Source organism: Hyperolius riggenbachi, chromosome 5 (genome assembly GCF_040937935.1).
Source record: "Hyperolius riggenbachi isolate aHypRig1 chromosome 5, aHypRig1.pri, whole genome shotgun sequence".
NCBI classification, from domain to species: domain Eukaryota; kingdom Metazoa; phylum Chordata; class Amphibia; order Anura; family Hyperoliidae; genus Hyperolius; species Hyperolius riggenbachi.
The window spans coordinates 156,968,272-156,990,110 of NC_090650.1; the positions used below are offsets into that span (position 1 = coordinate 156,968,272).

General features: G+C 44.7%; 1 protein-coding gene across 3 annotated transcripts in view; it reads right to left on the reverse strand.

The window, feature by feature from the left end:
* Positions 1-21,839, reverse strand: part of HERPUD2 (HERPUD family member 2) — a 321,312-nt gene that overhangs the window by 66,968 nt on the left and 232,505 nt on the right. For all 3 annotated transcript variants that reach the window (XM_068236392.1, XM_068236391.1, XM_068236390.1), the window contains one exon: positions 17,907-18,020. In XM_068236392.1, the coding sequence (XP_068092493.1) occupies positions 17,907-18,020 (114 nt within the window). The remainder of the gene's footprint in view (positions 1-17,906; positions 18,021-21,839) is intronic.

A 21,839-nucleotide genomic window follows, 5' to 3' on the forward strand; every position in this document is an offset into this window, starting at 1 on the left:
TTCTGCAGCTGGGATGTGAGAGTCACATCCGCAGCGGCAGGTGCTACAGCCGCAGGGACACACTAGTCACAGCCCTGTTAAAAAACAGTGTTTATTCTTAACTAGAGCCGCCATGCTTCCTCCCACCACTGATTTCCGCCGCTTTCCGCCAATCAGATTTATGAATGGGAAATCTCCTCGCAGGCCACCGCGATTGCAGGCCTGCGTCACTTCCCTAGTCACAATGTAGCAACCTATAGCATACTTATTGTACGCTAATAGGAAGCGCTCAATGGGGACATCTTGTGGCCAAATAGTAAAATTACACCTACTGTGTTTAGGGAATAAAAATTCAGAAAAAAAAAAAAAAAAAAAGGGGGGCATATTTTTTGGGCTACAAATTAGTGATGGATGTAAAACTGAAAAAAATGCACCTTTATTTCCAAATAAAATATTGTCTCCATACATTATACTACTGTATGGATATAATTTTAACATTGCAATAATCTGGACAAATGGGCAAATAAAATGTGTGGATTTTAATTATGGTAGCATGTATTATATTAAAACTATAATGGCTGAAAACTGAGAAATAATGATTTTTTTTTATTATTCCCCTTAAAATGCATTTAGAATAAAATAATTCTTAACATAATGTACCACCCAAAGAAAGCCTAGGTATAGATATGTTCTTTGTGATAAGTAGTGATAAAGTTATTAGGGAATGAAAGTGAGGAGCACTGAAATGGGAAAATTCCTCTAGTCCATAAGGTGAAAAATACCCACGGGCTGAAATGGTTAAAGAGAGTCTGAAGCCAAATTACCTCTTTTTTTTTGCCCAGCTATGTTAAGCATTAAAGCGGAACATAACTGTAACGATCGGTGGGCGCAGAGAGTATCTGATTTACCGGTGATCTGCAGTATCGCCGGAAATACAGATATATACCAGATTATAAGTGATCTGCAGTCTCACCGATAATCCGATATACAAACTAACCTCTGTTCGCCTGAGTAGAGTGTAGTGTTTTGGTGTAACAGTAACACTAGGAGGCCTAGGCCTCAGTGCAGCAAGGAGAACTGCACGTATTCCTTCTGCAGACCTGAGCTCTCCAAGACGGGAGGAGTCAGACTGACAGTAGGAAGGAAAGTCCGAGAGTGACACTCAGGAAGAGGTGTCACTAACAGGACTGGGAACCGCCTCCAATCGTGAGGTCGGTTCTCGAGGTCAGACAAGCCAGGTCGTACACACACGGACAGATAAAGTACAAATACAGTAGGCAAAGGCGGAGTCAAAGTACAGGCAGGGTTCGGCAACGGGGTATCAGATATATCGGGGTACAAAATCAGGAGGCAGAAACAGAGTCTTGGAACGAGCCGAGGTTCGGCAACAGAGTATCAGAAATATCGAGGTACAAGGTCAGAGTTCAGGAGGATAGTCGAGGCAGGCAAAAGTCATAACATATAATCACAATCAAACTAGTACTTTAGCTATCAAATATCTAGCTAAGTGTAGGATTACAGCTCCAGCTGGTCCCGGCACACTTCAGGATCTGACTACGGATCTGGGTGCTCCCACGTATGTGATCGCACGCCAGACAAAGAGCAAGTGAACAACCAGCAGTATATATACTCTAGGACCTTTCCAGGACCTCCCTAATTGCTGGTCCAATGAGAGCAGTGGAATTTGTCAGCTGACCCAGCTGGTCAGCCGACACCCTTCTAACTGTTATTTAAACTCTGCCTTTCTGCTCGCGCGCGTGTAAGTCTGAATCTTGGTGGACTATCAGTCCCAGCCACACCAGTACTGTCATGCAATGTATCTAGTGCGGGGGCCGCCTCTGATGCGGATTCCGCCGCACTGCCTATGCGGCATGCAGCGTTTTTTCCGCGTTGTGACGCCATGCTGGACGCGGAAACAGCCGCCTCACCTTGAGAGACGGCGGCATTTCCGCGTTTCCTTACAGTACCCCCCCCCCCGAGGAGTGGACTCCGGACAACTCCTACCAGGTTTCTCGGGATGTAAGGCATGAAACTCCCTTCTTAACTCGTCTGCATGCATGCGTGAACCCGGTACCCATTGTCTCTCCTCAATGCCGTACCCTTTCCAATGTACGAGGTACTGAACCGAGTTTTGAACCGTGCGGGAATCTAAAATCTTTTCCACTTCATATTCAGGTTGGGCATCTACTAACACAGGAGGAGGAGGAGTGGGACCCACCTGGACTGCGGGTTTAAGAAGTGATACGTGGAAGGACCTCACTCCCCGCATGCTGGTGGGAAGATCAACGGTATATGTGACCTCGTTGATCTTCCTAGCAACCGGGAATGGACCCACGAACCTGGGACCAAGTTTGTCAGAAGGTTGTCTCAGGGTCAAGTGACGTGTAGATACCCAGACCAAGTCCCCTGGTCTGAACCTCCACTCCACTGAGCGTTTTTTGTCAGCTTGACCCTTCTGACTCAAAAACGCCTTTTGTAAACTATCTCTCACCGTGCGCCAAATGTCTTTAAAAGACCTCTGCCAGGCCTCCAGAGCTGGAAACGGGGTGGAGGCCACTGGAAATGGTGAGAACTTGGGCAATTTTCCAGACACAACCTGGAACGGAGAGAATCCGGTGGAAGAGCTTTTCAAATTATTTTGTGCGAACTCCGCGAAGGGCAGAAATTTAACCCAGTCGCTCTGCGTCTCCGCAACGTAGCACCTCAAAAATTGCTCCAATGACTGGTTGATTCTCTCCGTTTGCCCATTGGTCTGTGGGTGGTAGCCCGATGAAAATGACAGCTTCATGCCCATCTGTTGGCAGAATGCCCTCCAGAATCTAGAAACGAACTGGACTCCCCGATCCGACACTATGTTCTCCGGAATGCCGTGCAGCCGGAAGACATGTGTAATAAACAAGTCGGCCAATTCCTGGGCTGAGGGGAGTCCTTTCAAGGGCACGAAATGGGCCATTTTACTGAAGCGGTCGACTACCACCCAAATGACCGACATACCTTCTGACTTGGGAAGTTCGCCCACAAAATCCATGGACAAATGAGTCCATGGCTCACTCGGGGTGGGTAAAGGCTGCAAGGTACCCACAGGTGCCAGCCGGGAGGGTTTACTCTTAGCGCAAACTGCACACTCCCTAACGAACTCCTTGCAGTCTGCTGCTAAAGAAGGCCACCAGGCACACCTGGATACTAGATCCTGAGTTCTAGATGCCCCAGGGTGTCCCGTATTCTTGTGAGAATGAAACATCTGCAAAGTGCGGAGACGAAAGGGTAGGGGTACAAACATCACCCCTTCAGGTTTCCCTTCGGGGACATCCTGCTGAAAAGGCCTCAGGGTCTCTGTCCAGTCCTCCCAAGTCTCAGCTGCCGCTAACACTAGCCTCTGTGGGATAATGGACTCTGGGGCAGGAGGCTCGGCTGTCTCTGGCTCAAAGCATCTGGACAGAGCATCTGCCTTAACGTTCTTGCTGCCCGGGGTGTATGTAATCAGGAACCTGAACCTCGAAAAAAATAACGACCATCGAGCCTGACGGGGACTTAACCTCTTAGCCCCCTCGATGTATTCCAGGTTTTTGTGATCGGTGTATACCGTAATCATATGCTCTGCTCCTTCCAGCCAATGACGCCACTCCTCAAAGGCAAGTTTAATGGCAAGGAGCTCTCTGTTGCCTATATCGTAGTTTCTCTCTGCCGGAGAGAACCTACGAGAGAAATAGGCACAGGGATGTAATCTTCCCTGCAACCCTGATCGCTGAGACAGCACAGCCCCTACCCCGACCTCTGAGGCGTCCACCTCAACAATAAAGGGGTAAGAAGTGTCAACGTGCCTCAGAATGGGTGCTGAGCAAAACAAGTCTTTCAGAGTGGAGAATGCTCGTAGAGCTTCTGGAGTCCAGTGGTTAGTATCTGCCCCTTTTTTTGTAAGACTGGTGAGGGGTGAAATGACCGTGGAATACCCCTTTATGAACCTTCTGTAATAGTTCGCAAAGCCTAAGAACCGCTGTAAAGATTTTAACCCCACGGGTTGGGGCCACTCTAACACAGCAGAGACTTTGGCGGGATCCATACACAGGCCCGTGGTGGAAATAATGTAACCCAGAAAGGCGACAGATGTTACTTCGAAAATACATTTCTCAAGTTTAGCGTATAACGAGTTTTGTCTTAGTTTGCTGAGTACAAATTTCACATGCGTTCTGTGCTCAGAGAGGTTGTTGGAGAAAACAAGTATATCGTCTAGATAGACCAGCACGAATCTCCCCAACACCTCTCTGAAGACCTCGTTGATGAGTTCCTGGAAAACGGCCGGGGCATTACATAACCCAAAGGGCATCACTAGGTACTCGTAATGCCCGTCTGGCGTGTTAAAGGCCGTTTTCCACTCATCACCCTTTCTTATGCGTACCAGGTTGTACGCGCCCCGTAAATCCAGTTTTGAGAAGATCTTGGCGTCTGTGACCTGCGTAAATAAATCGTCTATCAGGGGTAACGGATATCGGTTCTTTACCGTGATTTTATTCAGTCCCCGGTAATCGATACAGGGCCGCAGGCCCCCGTCTTTCTTTTTAACGAAAAAGAAACCTGCTCCAGCAGGCGATCGGGACGGACGAATGAAACCCTTGGCTAAATTCTCACGGATATATTCTTGCATGGCCAACTTTTCTGGCCCAGATAAATTGTACAGATGACCCCGAGGAGGCATACAACCAGAACGGATATCTATGGGGCAATCAAAAGAGCGATGTGGGGGTAATTTGTCTGCTGCCTTGGGACAGAACACATCAGAATATTCTAAATATTGCTCAGGTACCCCTTGTACATGAACCCTGGTTTGGCCCAGTGTCACCTTCCCTAAACATTGCTGAAAGCAGCGTGCTGACCAAGAAACCAGTTGGCCGGTGGCCCAATCGATGTGCGGAGAATGAAGGTGCAACCATGGCATGCCGAGTATAATGGTGGAAGTAGACATATGCAACACCAAGAATTGTAATTTTTCCCAGTGCAGAACCCCTATGGTGACTCCCACCTCTGGTGTCTGAGACAGTGGGTGACTCCCTTGCAGAGGAGAGTCATCCACTGCCGTAACCTGGATGGGTGGTTGTACAGGTGTGAGTGGGATACCCAATTTCTTAGCAAACTCAAAATCCATAAAATTTGCCGCGGAGCCTGAATCGATAAAGGCTTCCGTGACCTCGGTTTTATCTTCCCACGTAATGGTGCAGGGAAGAAGCAACCGTTTTTCTTCTAAGGGTAAAAGTCGGACGCCCAGGGTGTTACCCCCTACCACTCCCAGGCGGTAGCGTTTTCCCGGCTTATTAGGGCAGTTTCGTACTATATGCCCCCCTTCAGCGCAATACAGACACAGCTGTTCGATCATTCTCCGTCTTCGCTCCACCTGGGTCAATTTTGACCGACCAATCTGTATTGGCTCGGATGGAAGCAAGACCGGAGAAGACGAAACAGTAGGAGGTGGAATCACTGGGGCTGTGGCATAAGACACCCCTCTGACACGGGAACTACCCCTGGTCTGCCTTTGGTAGCCCAGCCTGCGGTCGATCCGGATGGCCGCTGAGATGGCCTCATCGACTGTTCTGGGTTCGGGCTGACTTAACATCATGTCAGAGACCTCATCGGACAGCCCTGACAAGAAACAATCTAACAGGGCATGAGTGTCCCACCTGGCCGTAACTGACCACCTCCTAAACTCGGCCGCGTAATCTTCGACCGGACCTTCGCCTTGACGCAATAGCTTGAGCTTCCGCTCAGAAGTCGAGGCAAGGTCTGGATCGTCGTAAATTACCGCCATAGCCTTAAAGAATTCCTCTACAGAGGTAAGCGCTTTGTCTATGGTGGGCAGGCTATATGCCCATGACTGGGAGTCGCCGGACAACAAAGTTTTAATAAACGTGACCCTCTGGGTCTCAGTACCCGAAGATTGGGGTCTCAACTCAAAATAGGAAAATACTCTACTCCTAAAATTCCGGAAGTCAGATCTGTGGCCGGAAAAGCTTTCAGGGACAGGCATACGTATGTCAGAGCTAGGAGAGGATCGCACATGATTCACTGATGTCTGGAGGGTTTGTACAGACCCTGATAGGGCATCAATAAGAGTTATGTGGGTGCCCAGTACTTGATTGATGTTGTCCACCGAAGCGGCAAGTACACCCAGACAATCAGTGTTTGCGTCCATTTTGTATTTTGGTCTGGCGTTCTGTAACGATCGGTGGGCGCAGAGAGTATCTGATTTACCGGTGATCTGCAGTATCGCCGGAAATACAGATATATACCAGATTATAAGTGATCTGCAGTCTCACCGATAATCCGATATACAAACTAACCTCTGTTCGCCTGAGTAGAGTGTAGTGTTTTGGTGTAACAGTAACACTAGGAGGCCTAGGCCTCAGTGCAGCAAGGAGAACTGCACGTATTCCTTCTGCAGACCTGAGCTCTCCAAGACGGGAGGAGTCAGACTGACAGTAGGAAGGAAAGTCCGAGAGTGACACTCAGGAAGAAGTGTCACTAACAGGACTGGGAACCGCCTCCAATCGTGAGGTCGGTTCTCGAGGTCAGACAAGCCAGGTCGTACACACACGGACAGATAAAGTACAAATACAGTAGGCAAAGGCGGAGTCAAAGTACAGGCAGGGTTCGGCAACGGGGTATCAGATATATCGGGGTACAAAATCAGGAGGCAGAAACAGAGTCTTGGAACGAGCCGAGGTTCGGCAACAGAGTATCAGAAATATCGAGGTACAAGGTCAGAGTTCAGGAGGATAGTCGAGGCAGGCAAAAGTCATAACATATAATCACAATCAAACTAGTACTTTAGCTATCAAATATCTAGCTAAGTGTAGGATTACAGCTCCAGCTGGTCCCGGCACACTTCAGGATCTGACTACGGATCTGGGTGCTCCCACGTATGTGATCGCACGCCAGACAAAGAGCAAGTGAACAACCAGCAGTATATATACTCTAGGACCTTTCCAGGACCTCCCTAATTGCTGGTCCAATGAGAGCAGTGGAATTTGTCAGCTGACCCAGCTGGTCAGCCGACACCCTTCTAACTGTTATTTAAACTCTGCCTTTCTGCTCGCGCGCGTGTAAGTCTGAATCTTGGTGGACTATCAGTCCCAGCCACACCAGTACTGTCATGCAATGTATCTAGTGCGGGGGCCGCCTCTGATGCGGATTCCGCCGCACTGCCTATGCGGCATGCAGCGTTTTTTCCGCGTTGTGACGCCATGCTGGACGCGGAAACAGCCGCCTCACCTTGAGAGACGGCGGCATTTCCGCGTTTCCTTACAATAACCCTGCATTTCAACTTTGCTCTAAAACATTATTTACAGCATATTATATGCAAAAAGCATTTTTTTTTTTACTAGACCAGCATTGGAAGGGTTAAACACAGAGGTTTAAAGTTCCGTGGAGAGATATGCAGAAGTTCAGATTGTTACATTATATTTAGTTAAATGTATCTATTGAGAAATGTTACACACTCTTTGGCTGTCCTCCAGCTCCTTCTCAGTCAGAGAGATGAGTCACATTCAACACTTAGATACATTTATGTAAACAAAATGTATCTATGTCAGCTTCGGATGCCTCTGCAGGAATCTCCAGGAACTTTAAAGCACTGTGTAACCCTTCCAATGCTGGTCTAGTAAAAAAAAAATGCTGGTTGCATATAATATACTGTAAATAATGTTTTAGAGCAAAGTTGAAATGCAGGGTTATATTCCGCTTTAAGATCCTTCTCCCTTATGTGTCGTGTCTCCCCATGTGTCATTTTCCCCCATGGATCCTGTGTGCCTCTTCTCCCCATGTGTCCTGCCTCCCCAGTGTCCGTCTCCTCATGTGTCCTGTCTTCCCATGTGTCATGCTATGCCCCCCCCCCCATGTGCCACAGCTCTCCCAGTTATATATATTTACCCCAGTGTCAGCAGCAGCGGCGGCTTACCAGATCCATGCCGCCGCGAGGACTGCAGACGCCCGGCTACTCCATCTGTTTCCTCTACTTCGTGGCTTATACCGATTGCGTCATCAGTAGCCGCGAAGTAGAGGAAACAGATGGAGTAGCTGGGTGTCTGCAGTCCTCGCGGCGGCATGAATCTGGTAAGCCACCGCCGCTGCTGCTGCTGACACTGGGGGAAAAATATACAGCGGGGATAGCGAGGCACGCGGTGGGGGGGGGGGGGACCGGGGGAGACGCACACATGGCGGAAGGTAAGAAATTATTACATGGGGAGAGCTGTGGCACGCAGGGGGGAAGCCAGGCACAGCGGGGACACAGGCAGGGAATCCCCAATGGCGGCGGGTCAGCAGTTCGTATCTGCGGGCGTTCGCAAGTTGGAGATTCCCTGCCTTTGCTGTATAAGTAACAGGGACTTTTTCTCCCCATTTTTTGGGGAGAAAAGGTGCGTCTTATACGGCAGCAAATACTACCTGCACATTATGACTAAGCATTATGACTAGCTTTTGACAAAAAATGTAAAGCAACAAACACGTGTCTGCGGTGCCATTTTGATATACCCACAATGTGCACTCTATTAGCTTTCAAAGTAAGGACAGGAAGACACGCACTCTTAGGAATAGTTAAACAAGTTGGAACTATATAGCAGAACCAAATTAGATAAAGTCCCATGCACATAAGTAATTGCCTAGAAGTTTTTTTTTGTTACAAATAAGTAAACACAAGGTGATGTTATCGCCAGTTCTGCAGACTCACTGCAGGGAGCTTTCTATTGAAAAACTCAGTCCTGTGTTTAAAGGTGGCCATAATTCGACCATCCAATTCAATTATAATAGAACTGGATAAAAGTCGATGACACCAAGTGCATGCCCAACCGACAAAGCAACCAATTTCGGGACGGAAATTGGTCGCATTGTCGATAGTGCATGCTGAAAGATGTTGGGCCAAAGTTGGTTCATCGGGTGCGCAGCAGGAACAGCATTCAATTTCCCGACGATCTACGAAACCATCCACCTCCTCACCACTATGTCCCTCCAAATACCCGCCATGCCGAAGTGTATACATTACCTGTCCACGGCCTCCGCTTGTACCCCGCTGCTCCGGGCGCATTCTCCTCTTCCGCATACATGCACGCCCCACGTGGTTTCCTGGTAAAGGTGCGCGTGTGCGATTTACTAGGAAACCACGTTGGGCGTAAGTGTATGCAGAAGACGAGAATGCGCCCAGAGGACAAGGGGAGGTCGCGCACAGGTAATGTATACACTTAAGCACGGCGGGCATTAAGGGTAGCCAGCGGCGAGGCAGCGCACAGGGCCGATTACGAAACAATTTCAAAATGAAATTGGGAATCGGCTTGTGATGTATGGGCAGCTTACAGACCTCTCTCTTATCAGATTCGATGAGAGAGATTTCTCTCTTGGTTGAATCTGTCCATACATTGCTATATGTATGGCTATCTTAACTGTATGAGTGCGGTTTTGCTAAAAAAATAAAATAAAAATGGTGATAGTATATTATATGCTGTAAATCTTTTTTCTAAAACAAAGCTTTATTGGTATCAAAAAACAGAGGTAACATTTCCAACATACCAAAATTGCTGATATAAAGCTTGGTAAACGTTTAACAACAGCAGGTATCTTTAAGAACAAGTGGCAGTGATAACCATATTATAGAGAAAGGTACATCAGGTATCCTAGCATCCATACAACAGTGCATAGTAAGATAAAGGATTATTATAGATAGTACAATCATTTAGGATAGTGATGGTGAGGGAGGAGATATAAACGGATAATTGCATAAGCAAAGAAAAGACTCAACATTGGCACCCAACAGCCCAGAGCGGGGGTCCCTAGTCCGTAACACTTCACAGATCTACGTTGTGTATGTCGTGAAGAGGTCCATTTTGACCATATTGCATTATTATAACTGTATTTTGTAATTGTGCCTCTACGATGGTATACAACTTTTCTTAGAGGTAAGATCAGGTTGACTGCCCTCATCTCTTCACAAAAGGAAGGGATAGTGGCTGTGATCCAGTATTTAGTTAAAGGGAACCAGAGAGGATGCAATATACATACCTGGGGCTTCCTCCAGCCCCATACGCACGGATCGCTCCCACGTCGCACTCCTCCGCTGCCTGCATCAGCCGCCACCGGGTCCCGTCATTGCCGCGAGTCGGCAAGTCGGCCGGCGGACGCGGCCAATTCTCCGCATCACAGGGTGCTCTCCCCATACAGATACGCATGTGGCTGTTAACTGCGCAGCCGCATGCGTACATGTATGGAGGGAGCCCCTGTGATGCGGACAATTGGCCGCGTCCGCCGGAAGTGACGGGTCCGGTACCGGCGGATCCAGGAAGCTGAGGATGGCGGCGTGGGAGCGATTCAGGCTTATGGGGCTGGAAGAAGCCCCCGGTATGTATAAAATCTGTTTCTTTTTTCACCCCCCGTTCCTCTCTGGTTCCCTTTAATAGCTTGTAAATAATCATTTAGAGCAAAGAAGAAATGCTGGGTTTCATAATGCTTTAACTGTGGACACTACAGGTTTGGCAGCTTTTAGTATTAGTCTGTATGTTGGGATGAGCTGCATCACAGAATGATCAGAGTTGCCCAGCGCTGCTTTGCAAACAGAGTGATAAGAGTCCTTAATGATCAACTGTTTTACCTTCTCTAGCTGCACTTGTGATATGTTGCCTGTATTTAGGAAGTTATTTGTTTAGGTTAGCACGGTTGAAATCCCCAAAATGACAAAAGGTAACCTTTTACAACTCTGTGATTTGATCTGCGAGTTCCTGGAGTACAGGCTGCATGCAGTTTATTAAGGGCCCGTTTCCACTGCTGCGGAAATCGGGCCGAATCCACAGAGTAAGGCCTCGTTCAAAGTATTTAGCGCAGATGGCTGTGCGATCGGAACGCAACGCGTCCGATCGCACGCCATCTGCGCTCCTATGCGCTGCGCTGCAGATCCCATTCATTACAATTAATGGGATCTGCGCTGCGATTCCTAAAAATGCGTGCAGCATGCGATAGCGCATTCGCGCTGCCACGCAGCGCATATGATGGGAACGGTAGAAGGGCTGTCTGTGCCCTTCTACCGTTCTTGCGTGTTGCACACTATACGCGCTGCCAAAATGCACACGGCAGCGTGTATAGTCTGAACGAGGCCTTACCCCCGCAAGCAAATCGCGCAGCGAAACTCTGCCATAGGGGATAATGCTGCCGCCGTCCGAATTGCTTACCTTAGCAATTCGTCCGACATTGCAGCATTTTTTATGCGGGCGGCAGCGAATCTTAGCGTGGATGGCACGGTTTCTGGGATACGTTTGCATACTCGCAGACCAGGAAGTGCTGCCACATGTCTCGCAGACGCGTGTGGCGACTAGTGGAAATGAGCCGTAATGCTGGGCATACACAGTGAGTTTATGCGCCGTATCGAGCCAGCGGCTCGATGCCGGCGCGTCACCGCTCGTATCGATTCCCGCTCATCCCCACCGGCGCTGCTAATCAGCACTTCGTTTCCTCCCATTGTTCTCTCCGCCGGTATCGAGCGAAGTATCGATACTGCGCTCGATACCGGGGGGGTATCGGACAGGTTGGATCTTATCAATCGAGCCATCAGCGGCTCGATTGATAAGAATAATCTGACCGTGTATTCCCAGCATAAGAGTGTTTCAAGCCCAGCCAAGCATGCCCTAATAATAAATAACATCCTTGCACCACTTATATAGAATGATAGTCTTCCACCTTTGGTTTTTCCCGAGATATAAGAGATAAGTGGGTCACATTCAGATCTATGGAGTGTAAATCCAATAAACTACAAAGCAATGTCTGGAATAAGTTTACACAGCCAGGTTTCTGCGAAGCAAAGTGCATCATAGAGGTAAACGTTCTTCTTTGTGCTGATCAGTAGTTGACCTGACAGAGCATAATTCCAGGTAGCAGTGAATGCAGTCCTTCATGCCGAAAGCTAGCCTGGATTCCGGAACGCTTGCCTATTCTTCCAAGTCTCACTGCCTGATTCAGCACTGTAGCTCCACTGGTTAGAATCCACTGAAGGTCTTTGTTATCCGAAAAAATAAAATCGAATGTAAGCACGGCTACACTCTCTGACCACTCCCCTGTCAACTACATACTTTAAACTTGATGCATTTGACGAGATCCTCAGCTGCCCCTGTTAGGCTTTTGTTGACAGACGCCGAGAAGGCATTCAACAGGGTCAGCTGGGATTTTAGGAGGGTGGTAATGCATCACATTGGACTGGCGGAGAACATGAATGAAATCATGGACTGTATGGGCTCAGCTAGAGTGAGGGTAAATTGAGTGAGGGTATTGTTAGAACTATTCTAGATCTTACCCGCCAAGGATGCCGCTGTCACCGTTGATTTTTGTCCTTACTTTGGAGTCTCTTCTAAACTCCATTAGGTGTAATCCGGATATTTTAGGGGTGAAGGTGGGAATGAGTGAACACCGAGTAGCAGCATACACTGATGATTTATTATTTTATCTGAGAAACCTGCTTGCATCTCCACCTAACTTGATGGTGGAGTTTGGGAGATATGGAGGGGTGTTGAACTTTAAGATGAATTAGGATAAGTGCAAAGCCCTGGGGATTAACTTAAAGCCAGAAGAGATTGATAATATTGAAAGGAATTTCCCCTTTAAGCCCAATCTACACGATACGATTCTTTGTGCGATTCGATTACGATTCTATTTACGATCCGACTAAATCCGACATGTCCGATCGGGATTCGATTCAATTCAATTTCACATTGCAAAACAATGGCAAATCGAATTAAATCAAATCCCGATCGGACATTTCGGATTTAATCTGATTGTAAATAGAATCGTAATCGAATCGCACAAAGAATCGTATCGTGTAGATTGGGCTTAAAGGGGAAATTCCTTTCAATATTATCAATCTCTTCTGGCTTTAAAGAGACTCCGTAACAAAAATTGCATCCTGTTTTTTAATCATCCTACAAGTTCCAAAAGCTATTCTAATGTGTTCTGGCTTACTGCAGCACTTTCTACTATCACAGTCTCTGTAATAAATCAATGTATCTTTCCCCTGTCAGACTTGTCGGCCTGTGTCTGGAAGGCTGCCAAGTTCTTCAGTGTTGTGGTTCTGCTATGAACTCCCCCTTCCAGGCCCCTCTATGCACACTGCCTGTGTATTATTTAGATTAGGGCAGCTTCTCTCTTCTCTTTTACAAGCTGGATAAATCGTCCTCTGAGCTGGCTGGGCTTTCACATACTGAGGAATTACAGACACAGGCAATGCTGTTTGCAGGAAGAAACGAGCAGCCTGAAACTTCAGTGCATGAGAACTGCAGGGGGAAAGAAACACACAAATGATCTCTTGAGATTCAAAAGGAAGGGTGTATACAGCCTGCTTGTGTATGGATGTATTTTCTATGTGTGGACATACTGTACATCAACCTACTTCCTGTTTTGGTGGCCATTTTGTTTGTTTATAAACAAACTTTTTAAAACTGTTTTTAACCACTTTTAATGCGGCGAGGAGCGGCTAAATTGTGACAGAGGGTAATAGGAGATGTCCCCTAACGCACTGGTATGTTTACTTTTGTACAATTTTAACAATACAGATTCTCTTTAAGTTAATCCCCAGGGCTTTGCACTTATCCTAATTCATCTTAAAGTTCAACACCCCTCCATATCTCCCAAACTCCACCATCAAGTTAGGTAGAGATGCAAGCAGGTTTTAGGTGGAGCTTTAGGTGGGTTGCAGAGACCCTGACCTACTTGGGTGTTAAATTAGCGGTTGGGATTCCTGAGATGTATTGGGCCAATTACTGCTCGCTCCTCTCTACTTTAAAGAAAGATCTGTCCTCATGGGGAAAAATAAAGCTTTAATTTTTTTTTAAGGAAGAGTTAATATTATAAAAATTAATGTTCTACCAAGGTTGCTGTATGTTTTCCAGACATTGCCCATACCTGTCCCAGTACATTCTGTGTTGTACCATTGTGTTTTGCTTTAGATCTGCGTTTGAATTGTTACCAGTTACACTTCATGCTATACACATCACTATACTCACCATGAAACTATACTACCTGCCATAAGCACACCAGTTACACTACATTATTATTATTATTATTATTTAGCATTTATATAGTGCTGACATCTTCCGCAGCACATTAAGGAGTACATAGTCATGTCACTATTTTGTAGCGCGTTAATTGGGTCTGTTTCATGAGATGAAAGTTAGAGTGAGTGAGGTGGTGTATTGCCTCACGGTAGGGTGGAACAGGGGTAATAATATATACAGTGGTGTGAAAAACTATTTGCCCCTTCCTGATTTCTTATTCTTTTGCATCTTTGTCACACTTAAATGTTTCTGCTTATCAAAAACCGTTAACTATTAGTCAAAGATAAAATAATTGAACACAAAATGCAGTTTTAAATGATGGTTTTTATTATTTAGTGAGAAAAAAAAACTCAAAACCTGCATGGCCCTGTGTGAAAAAGAAATTGCCCCCTGAACCTAATAACTGGTTGGGCCACCCTTAGCAGCAATAACTGCAATCAAGCGTTTGCGATAACTTGCAACGAGTCTATTACAGCGCTCTGGAGGAATTTTGGCCCACTCATCTTTGCAGAATTGTTGTAATTCAGCTTTATTTGAGGGTTTTCTAGCATGAACTGCCTTTTTAAGGTCATGCCACAACAACTCAATAGGATTCAGGTCAGGACTTTGACTAAGCCACTCCAAAGTCTTCATTTTGTTTTTCTTCAGCCATTCAGAGGTGGATTTGCTGGTGTGTTTTGGGTCATTGTCCTGCTGCAGCACCCAAGATCGCTTCAGCTTGAGTTGACGAACAGATGGCCAGACATTCTCCATCAGGATTTTTTGGTAGACAGTAGAATTCATGGTTCCATCTATCACAGCAAGCCTTCCAGGTCTTGAAGCAGCAAAACAACCCCAGACCCTCACACTACCACCACCATATTTTACTGTTGGTATGATGTTCTTTTGCTGAAATGCTGTGTTACTTCTATGCCAGATGTAACGGGACACGCACCTTCCAAAAAGTTCAACTTTTGTCTCGTCGGTCCACAAGGTATTTTCCCAAAAGTCTTGGCAATCATTGAGATGTTTTATAGCAAAATTGAGACGAGCCTTAATTCTTTTTGCTTAAAAGTGGTTTGCGCCTTGGATATCTGCCATGCAGGCTGTTTTTGCCCAGTCTCTTTCTTATGGTGGAGTCGTGAACACTGACTTTAATTGAGGCAAGTGAGGCCCGCAGTTCTTTAGATGTTGTCCTGGGGTCTTTTGTGGCCTCTGGGATGAGTTTTCTCTGCGCTCTTGGAGTAATTTTGGTCGGCCGGCCACTCCTGGGAAGGTTCATCACTGTTCCATGTTTTTGCCATTTGTGGATAATGGCTCTCACTGTGGTTCGCTGGAGTCCCAAAGCTTTAGAAATGGCTTTATAACCTTTATCAGACTGATAGATCTCAATTACAGTACTTTTGTTCTCATTTGTTCCTGAATTTCTTTGGATCTTGGCATGATGTCTAGCTTTTGAGGTGCTTTTGGTCTACTTCTCTGTGTCAGATAGCTCCTATTTAAGTGATTTCTTGATTGAAACAGGTGTGGCAGTAAGCAAGCCTGGGAGTGACTACAGAAATTAAACTCAGGTGTGATAAACCACAGTTAAGTTTTTTTTTTTTTAACAAGGGGGGCAATCACTTTTTCACACAGGGCCATGTAGATTTGGAGTTTTTTTTCTCACTAAATAATAAAAACCATCAGTTAAAACTGCATTTTGTGTTCAATTATGTTATCTTTGACTAGTTAACGTTTTTTGATGAGCAGAAACAGTTAAGTGTGACAAACATGCAAAAGAATAAGAAATCAGGAAGGGGGCAAATACTTTTTCACACCACTGTATACAGTGGCTTGCAAAAGTATTCGGCCCCCTTGAAGTTTTCCACATTTTGTCATATTAATGCCACAAATATGAATCAATTTTATTGGAATTCCACATGAAAGACCAATTCAAAGTGGTGTACACGTGAGAAGTGGAATGAAAATCATACATGATTCCAAACATTTTTTACAAATAAATAACTGCAAAGTGGGGTGTGCATAATTCAGCCCCGAGTCAATACTTCATAGAACCACCTTTTGCTGCAATTACAGCTGCCAGTCTTTTAGGGTATGTCTCTACCAGCTTTGCACATCTAGAGACTGGAATCATTGCCCATTCTTCTTTGCAAAACAGCTCCAGCTCCGTCAGATTAGATGGACAGCGTTTGTGAACAGCCGTTTTCAGATCTTGCCACAGATTCTCGATTGGATTTAGATCTGGACTTTGACTAGGTCATTCTAACACATGGATATGTTTTGTTGTAAACCATTCCATTGTTGTCCTGGCTTTATTTTTAGGGTCGTTGTCCTGCTGGAAGGTGAACCTCTGCCCCAGTATCAAGTGTTTTGCATATGTATATATACATATATATATATATATATATATATATATATATATATATATATATATATATATATATATATATATATATATATATATATATATATATATATATATATATATATACATACATACATACATACATACATACATACATACATACATACATACATACATACATACATACATACATACATACATACATACATACATACACACATACATACATACATATATATATATATATATATATATATATATATATACATACACACACACAAACATATAATAGATAGAGTGAGAGATATATTGGATATGTATTATCTATTTTAAAACTCACTGGGAGCTCCCCCCTCATCTCTACATCCCATCAATTTTTGTTACATCTCCATCACTCATACACCCTGTCCTATCTGTCCTTAAATGACAGCTGAAGTGAGAAGAAAAGGCTGCCATATTTATTTCATTTTAAAACAATACCAGTTGCCTGGCAGCCCTGTTAATCTATTTAGCTGCAGTAGTGTCTGAACCACACCAGAAATAAGCATGCAGCCAATCTTGTTATAACAAGAATGTCAAACACCTGACCTGCTGCATGCTTGGTCTAACAGTAGTGAGAGGGTGAAGCTGTTGGCACTGCAGCTAATATTCATGGGAGGGTGGCTACTGCACCAATCCAGGAGCGGCAAACTCACTGATGGAAGTATGGCGTGCTCTGACCAGTAAAGTAGACCATAGTATCCAATAAAGAAGGAACGTGAAGGTCGGTACTGCAGTCTTCCTTGTTTATTGAATGAAGCTAGTAATACACATACAATATGTAACAGTCATGAGCACGCATTGCAAATAAACTGAAATGCACATACCGGTCCTAGTGGGCAGTCAGTGAATGGGTGGGTGCTGACCTTACATAGTTACATAGTTATTTGGGTTGAAAAAAAGACATACGTTCATCGAGTTCAACCAATGAATCAGACCATCACTTTCCTACTTTACTTGTTCAGGGTCTATGGCTAAAAGAGGCTGAGGATCAGAAACTGGTATTGCTTAGAAATTAATATGGGAGCCTCCATATCCCTCTTGCTTTAGTTGTCCTTTCATTCCTCAAATCACCCCACCCCCTACAGACACAACTCATTGCCCACATTCTTTGTACATAATACCCTGACTGTTCACAGGATATCCTTGGTTTGACTTGTGTGGTTTCTCAATGGGTACTTAGGCCTGGGAGCCACTGGCAGCACTTTTCTGAGAGATTGTGATTTGAAAAGTTCTTGCTTATGTAATGCTATGTGTGTGATCCCATTTGAGGGATGTGGTTTTCTAAAAACCACAAATAGCATTACATTAACAAGAGCTTTTCAAATCACTGGTGCTTACAAAAGCGCCGCTAGTGGGTTCCAGGCTATATTGACTAGTGCTAGATGAAGCAAAAGGCTTTGTAATATACATTTGCATGTAATGCCCATTTGTGCTATCGGTAGCTTACCATTCATACTGACGCACAAGTCAGGACTTACCGATTTACTACCGATGCTTGTAACTTTAGTATTTTCTTTGCTGGTGCTTGCTTTAGGAGAGCTAGGAGGAGTCCTAGAGGCACATACTAAGTGAACCATATGATATTCATCTTGCTAAAACGAAAGCACAAGAAAGTATTTAATTGTGGTATAAGAAAACCATTAGGTTTATTTTACTTGCTTTAAAAAAAAGTGTTTCTCTCTCTGCATGCTCGCAGGAATTGTGACTGTCATTGGTACAGTCCTCCAGAAAAAGCTAAAACATTTGAGCTGACTACCAAGTTTACTCAGGAGTAAAGCACCATTTAAAATTGAATAATAAAACCTTTACCCACCAGGATATACATTTGACAAATGACTTTTAAGTTAGTCTGGCCAAGTATTATTACGATCCATATACCTGCTGTGACAATCCAGCCCCGCGATCCCGTCGAGATCTGCTCCCGTTAGCGTACGCAGGAAGTACGGGCGCAGACGGACGACAAAGACCGGTTGCTGGATCGTCAGAGGAATGAAAGGTTAAGGCGACAGAGCGTGCCAATCCCGTCTAATCTGCTCCCGTTAGCATACGCAGGAAGTACGGTGAACAGACTGATAATAAAGATTGGTCGCGCAGCTGCCGACAATATGTAATGGAACAAACATCCACCAATCCTGTATTACTAGGCCACGGTTGCCATGCAGGTCTCATGCACTAGAGACTGCTGGAGGCAAATTCACTGTGTGCGTAGTAAACGGTTAAGATTGGTTGGAGGTGCCCATACATGTACAATTCTGATTGTATATACAATCGGTAAACAAAAAATATCGATTTCGCACTGGAAATCAGGTAAATACACTGCCACCACTGTCTGGTTGTATGGAGCAGACAGTCTCCAACGCTATCATAATACGGTAGCCAGCCCAATCACGTTCGACATGCTCCAGCCACCGTTCAGGGAATAGTCACTTCCGAAGGCTTAAAGACTGTGAGCAATGCGACGTTAAAGAAAGGTTACTGGGTCCATATATGATGCAATCTTGGTTGTCTCCAATCGAGAAAACTAAAGTTATTGATTCCGCACAGGAAATCGGATACTAGCTAATCCTAGAAGGAAGAAACGGTTATTTACAACCTAGCTAGCAAACCAACAATTATAAGCAAATCATAAAACAATGCGGTAGTATGACTGACTCTTCAGAGGGCAGATTCGTTATAGCAGCAATCAGATGACCAGAAAAGGCACAAGACTGAACGATAAAAATTGTTAGTTTATTTCTAAACTACATACACACAGCTTACTTTAGAACAGTTTGGTTTGATAGAGAGTAGAGATGAAAAGAAACAGAATGTCCAAATATACAGTTCAAATACCGTTATTGGTAGTCCATGCGGCAATCGCAAGTCTTTGGCGTAAAGTCCAAAATGTCGGTTGCCATGCGGCCAACAGGCCTTTGTTAGAAATAGTTGCAAGATGGAGGTTTTGGCCCGTGTCCTTGCGGGCTGCCAGGATGTTACTAGGCGTCAGATTAAAGGTAAAGGACCCAGAGCTTTCTGGGCTCTCTGTGGTTATAGCCCCCACTCCAGCAAGGAGGGGTTAGGGGGCGTGGATCACACACCTCTTTGGAACAGGAGATCTGCCCGGGGCTCGCATGAACACAAAATTATATCTGAGTCATGATAGCTGTGCCAATCTTCAAACCATACAGGTTATGTTAAATCTAATAACATTTTCAGGTCGATCCGAATTTAACGATAATAATGATATCAAACTTGGGGGGTTTAGAGTGAACGGTGACCCCAAAATGCATATCTCTGCTTTGGCAGGGCTTACCGTTAATTCGGAAACATCCAATTGTGTGGTTTGTTCCGAATTTCATAATAAGCGGGTTCTAAAGGCCGTTGCCTATTTGGAAAGTCATCTTTATGACAAAAGATGGATTTCATATTTGTGAGATAACAGAAAGGTCAGCTGGGAGATGGATTATCTTGGATCCTACAGCTGAGGTAATCCTGAGTGAACCTCCTGCTGTGATCGGTTCCTACCAGTCTGGGGGAAGGGGCGGTTTATTAGCTTCTGTCCATCTAATCTCTGATGGATGAGCTATAACTTTTCCAGGGATGCTGGGGAAACCGCTTTAACACAGAGGTGAGAAGAGCTGTAATTAGAAGCTACCAAAGAGCCAGGGTTTGCTACATTTGACCAGGGAGAGGAACTGTTAACCCCTGGCTCCCTTGATCTTTTTGTAAATTAAGCCTTTCCCTGTCACTTTTTAATAGTGGCGACAGAGAATATTTTATAAGGCTCTAACTACCTTTTTAGGATGAATAAACGTTGATTCGTCACACCTGCTCAAGATTAACTATTAGTACACAGTAAAAATGAGTTTACTGCCAAGACGTGATAGACGGTAGACATAATTAAAGAATCTGTCATCATAGTAACACACACAACAAAAGAAGATATCCTGCAAAAGGCTCTGGCTTATTTACAACTTCAGCATTTAAATCGTATTAACAAATTTGTGCATTTAAAAAAAATATATATATTGTACAGTATGTTTAGTTTGGTCTTTGATAAAGCTTTGATGTGGATCAGTTGCGATACACTAAGTCCACTTGATCTTCCTCCCTCCATTTCTACGTCTCAGTTTCTTATGCATAGCAAAAGGGTTGTCGCTACTAGATGGCCCTGTTAGGGCTCTTTCTAAATACACAAGTGCAGATGGCTGTACACTAGTAGATATGGATGGAGCGTTATACAAAAGTAATTTACTGATCAAAGTGTATATTTAAGTTCTGGTTCAGATCCTATTGAACTGCTTGGGACAGCTCAAGTAAGGTGACAACAGGTGCCAAGTCCTAAAGGCTATTAATGTCCAGTAAGAAAAACACAGCTGGTGGATTATTTGCAGACCTTTGGTGTGATAACTGTAAGGGCCCGTTTCCACTGGCGCCGAATCTGCAGAGTTTCCCCGCAGGCAAATCGCGCCATAGGGATGAATTGTGCCGCCGGCCGAATCGCTTGCGCTAGCGATTCGGCCGGCATCTCCATCCGAAATTGTGCAGGAGGCTGCGAATCCCATAGACGTGCATGGCACGGCTGATGGGATTCGTCTGCGTACCCGCAGAACCGGAAGTCTGACGCGTGCGGCACAAGTGGAAACGGGCCCTTAGGCTTCTTATACACTGCAAATCACAATTCCGATTTTTGCTGGATGCTAGAACAGCATGCTGGACTTTTTTTTTCTCGCATCAAAAATCGGAATCGCATGTAAAATCACATCGGAATCGCATGTTGTGTAAAAGAGCATGTTTACTAGAGCTGCTTTAAGATTGCAGTAGTGTGATGTATGGGAGTCACATATTCTGAGAAAGTGAGGGAAGCTATTCTCCTAACATTGCTGTGTTAAAGAGACACTGAAGCGAAAAAAAAATTATGATATTATGATTTGTATGTGTAGCACAGCTAAGAAATAAAACATTAAGATCAGATACATCAGTGTAATTGTTTCCAGTACAGGAAGAGTTAAGAAACTCCAGTTGTTATCTCTATGCAAAAAAGCTATTAATCTCTAAGACTTTCAAAGTCCTGGAGAGGGCTGTCTTCTGACTTTTATTATCTCAACTGTACGTGAACAGTTTTCTTTTTATCTGCCAGAGGAGAGGTCATTAGTTCACAGACTGCTCTGAAATAATCATTTTGAATGCAGAGTGTTGTGCAATCTGCACATATTAGAGAATGATGCAATGTTAGAAAACACACTATATACCGGAAACTAAAAATATGAGAATATTTTCTTTGCTGCTAATCTTCTAGTAATTATTCATAGTACACAACCAATTCATTATATCATATATTTTTTTTTCGCTTCAGTGTCTCTTTAAGCTATGATGAGACATGGGCCTATATGAAATTAGCTTTTTCTCCTGAGTTTTATCCTAGGAGATAA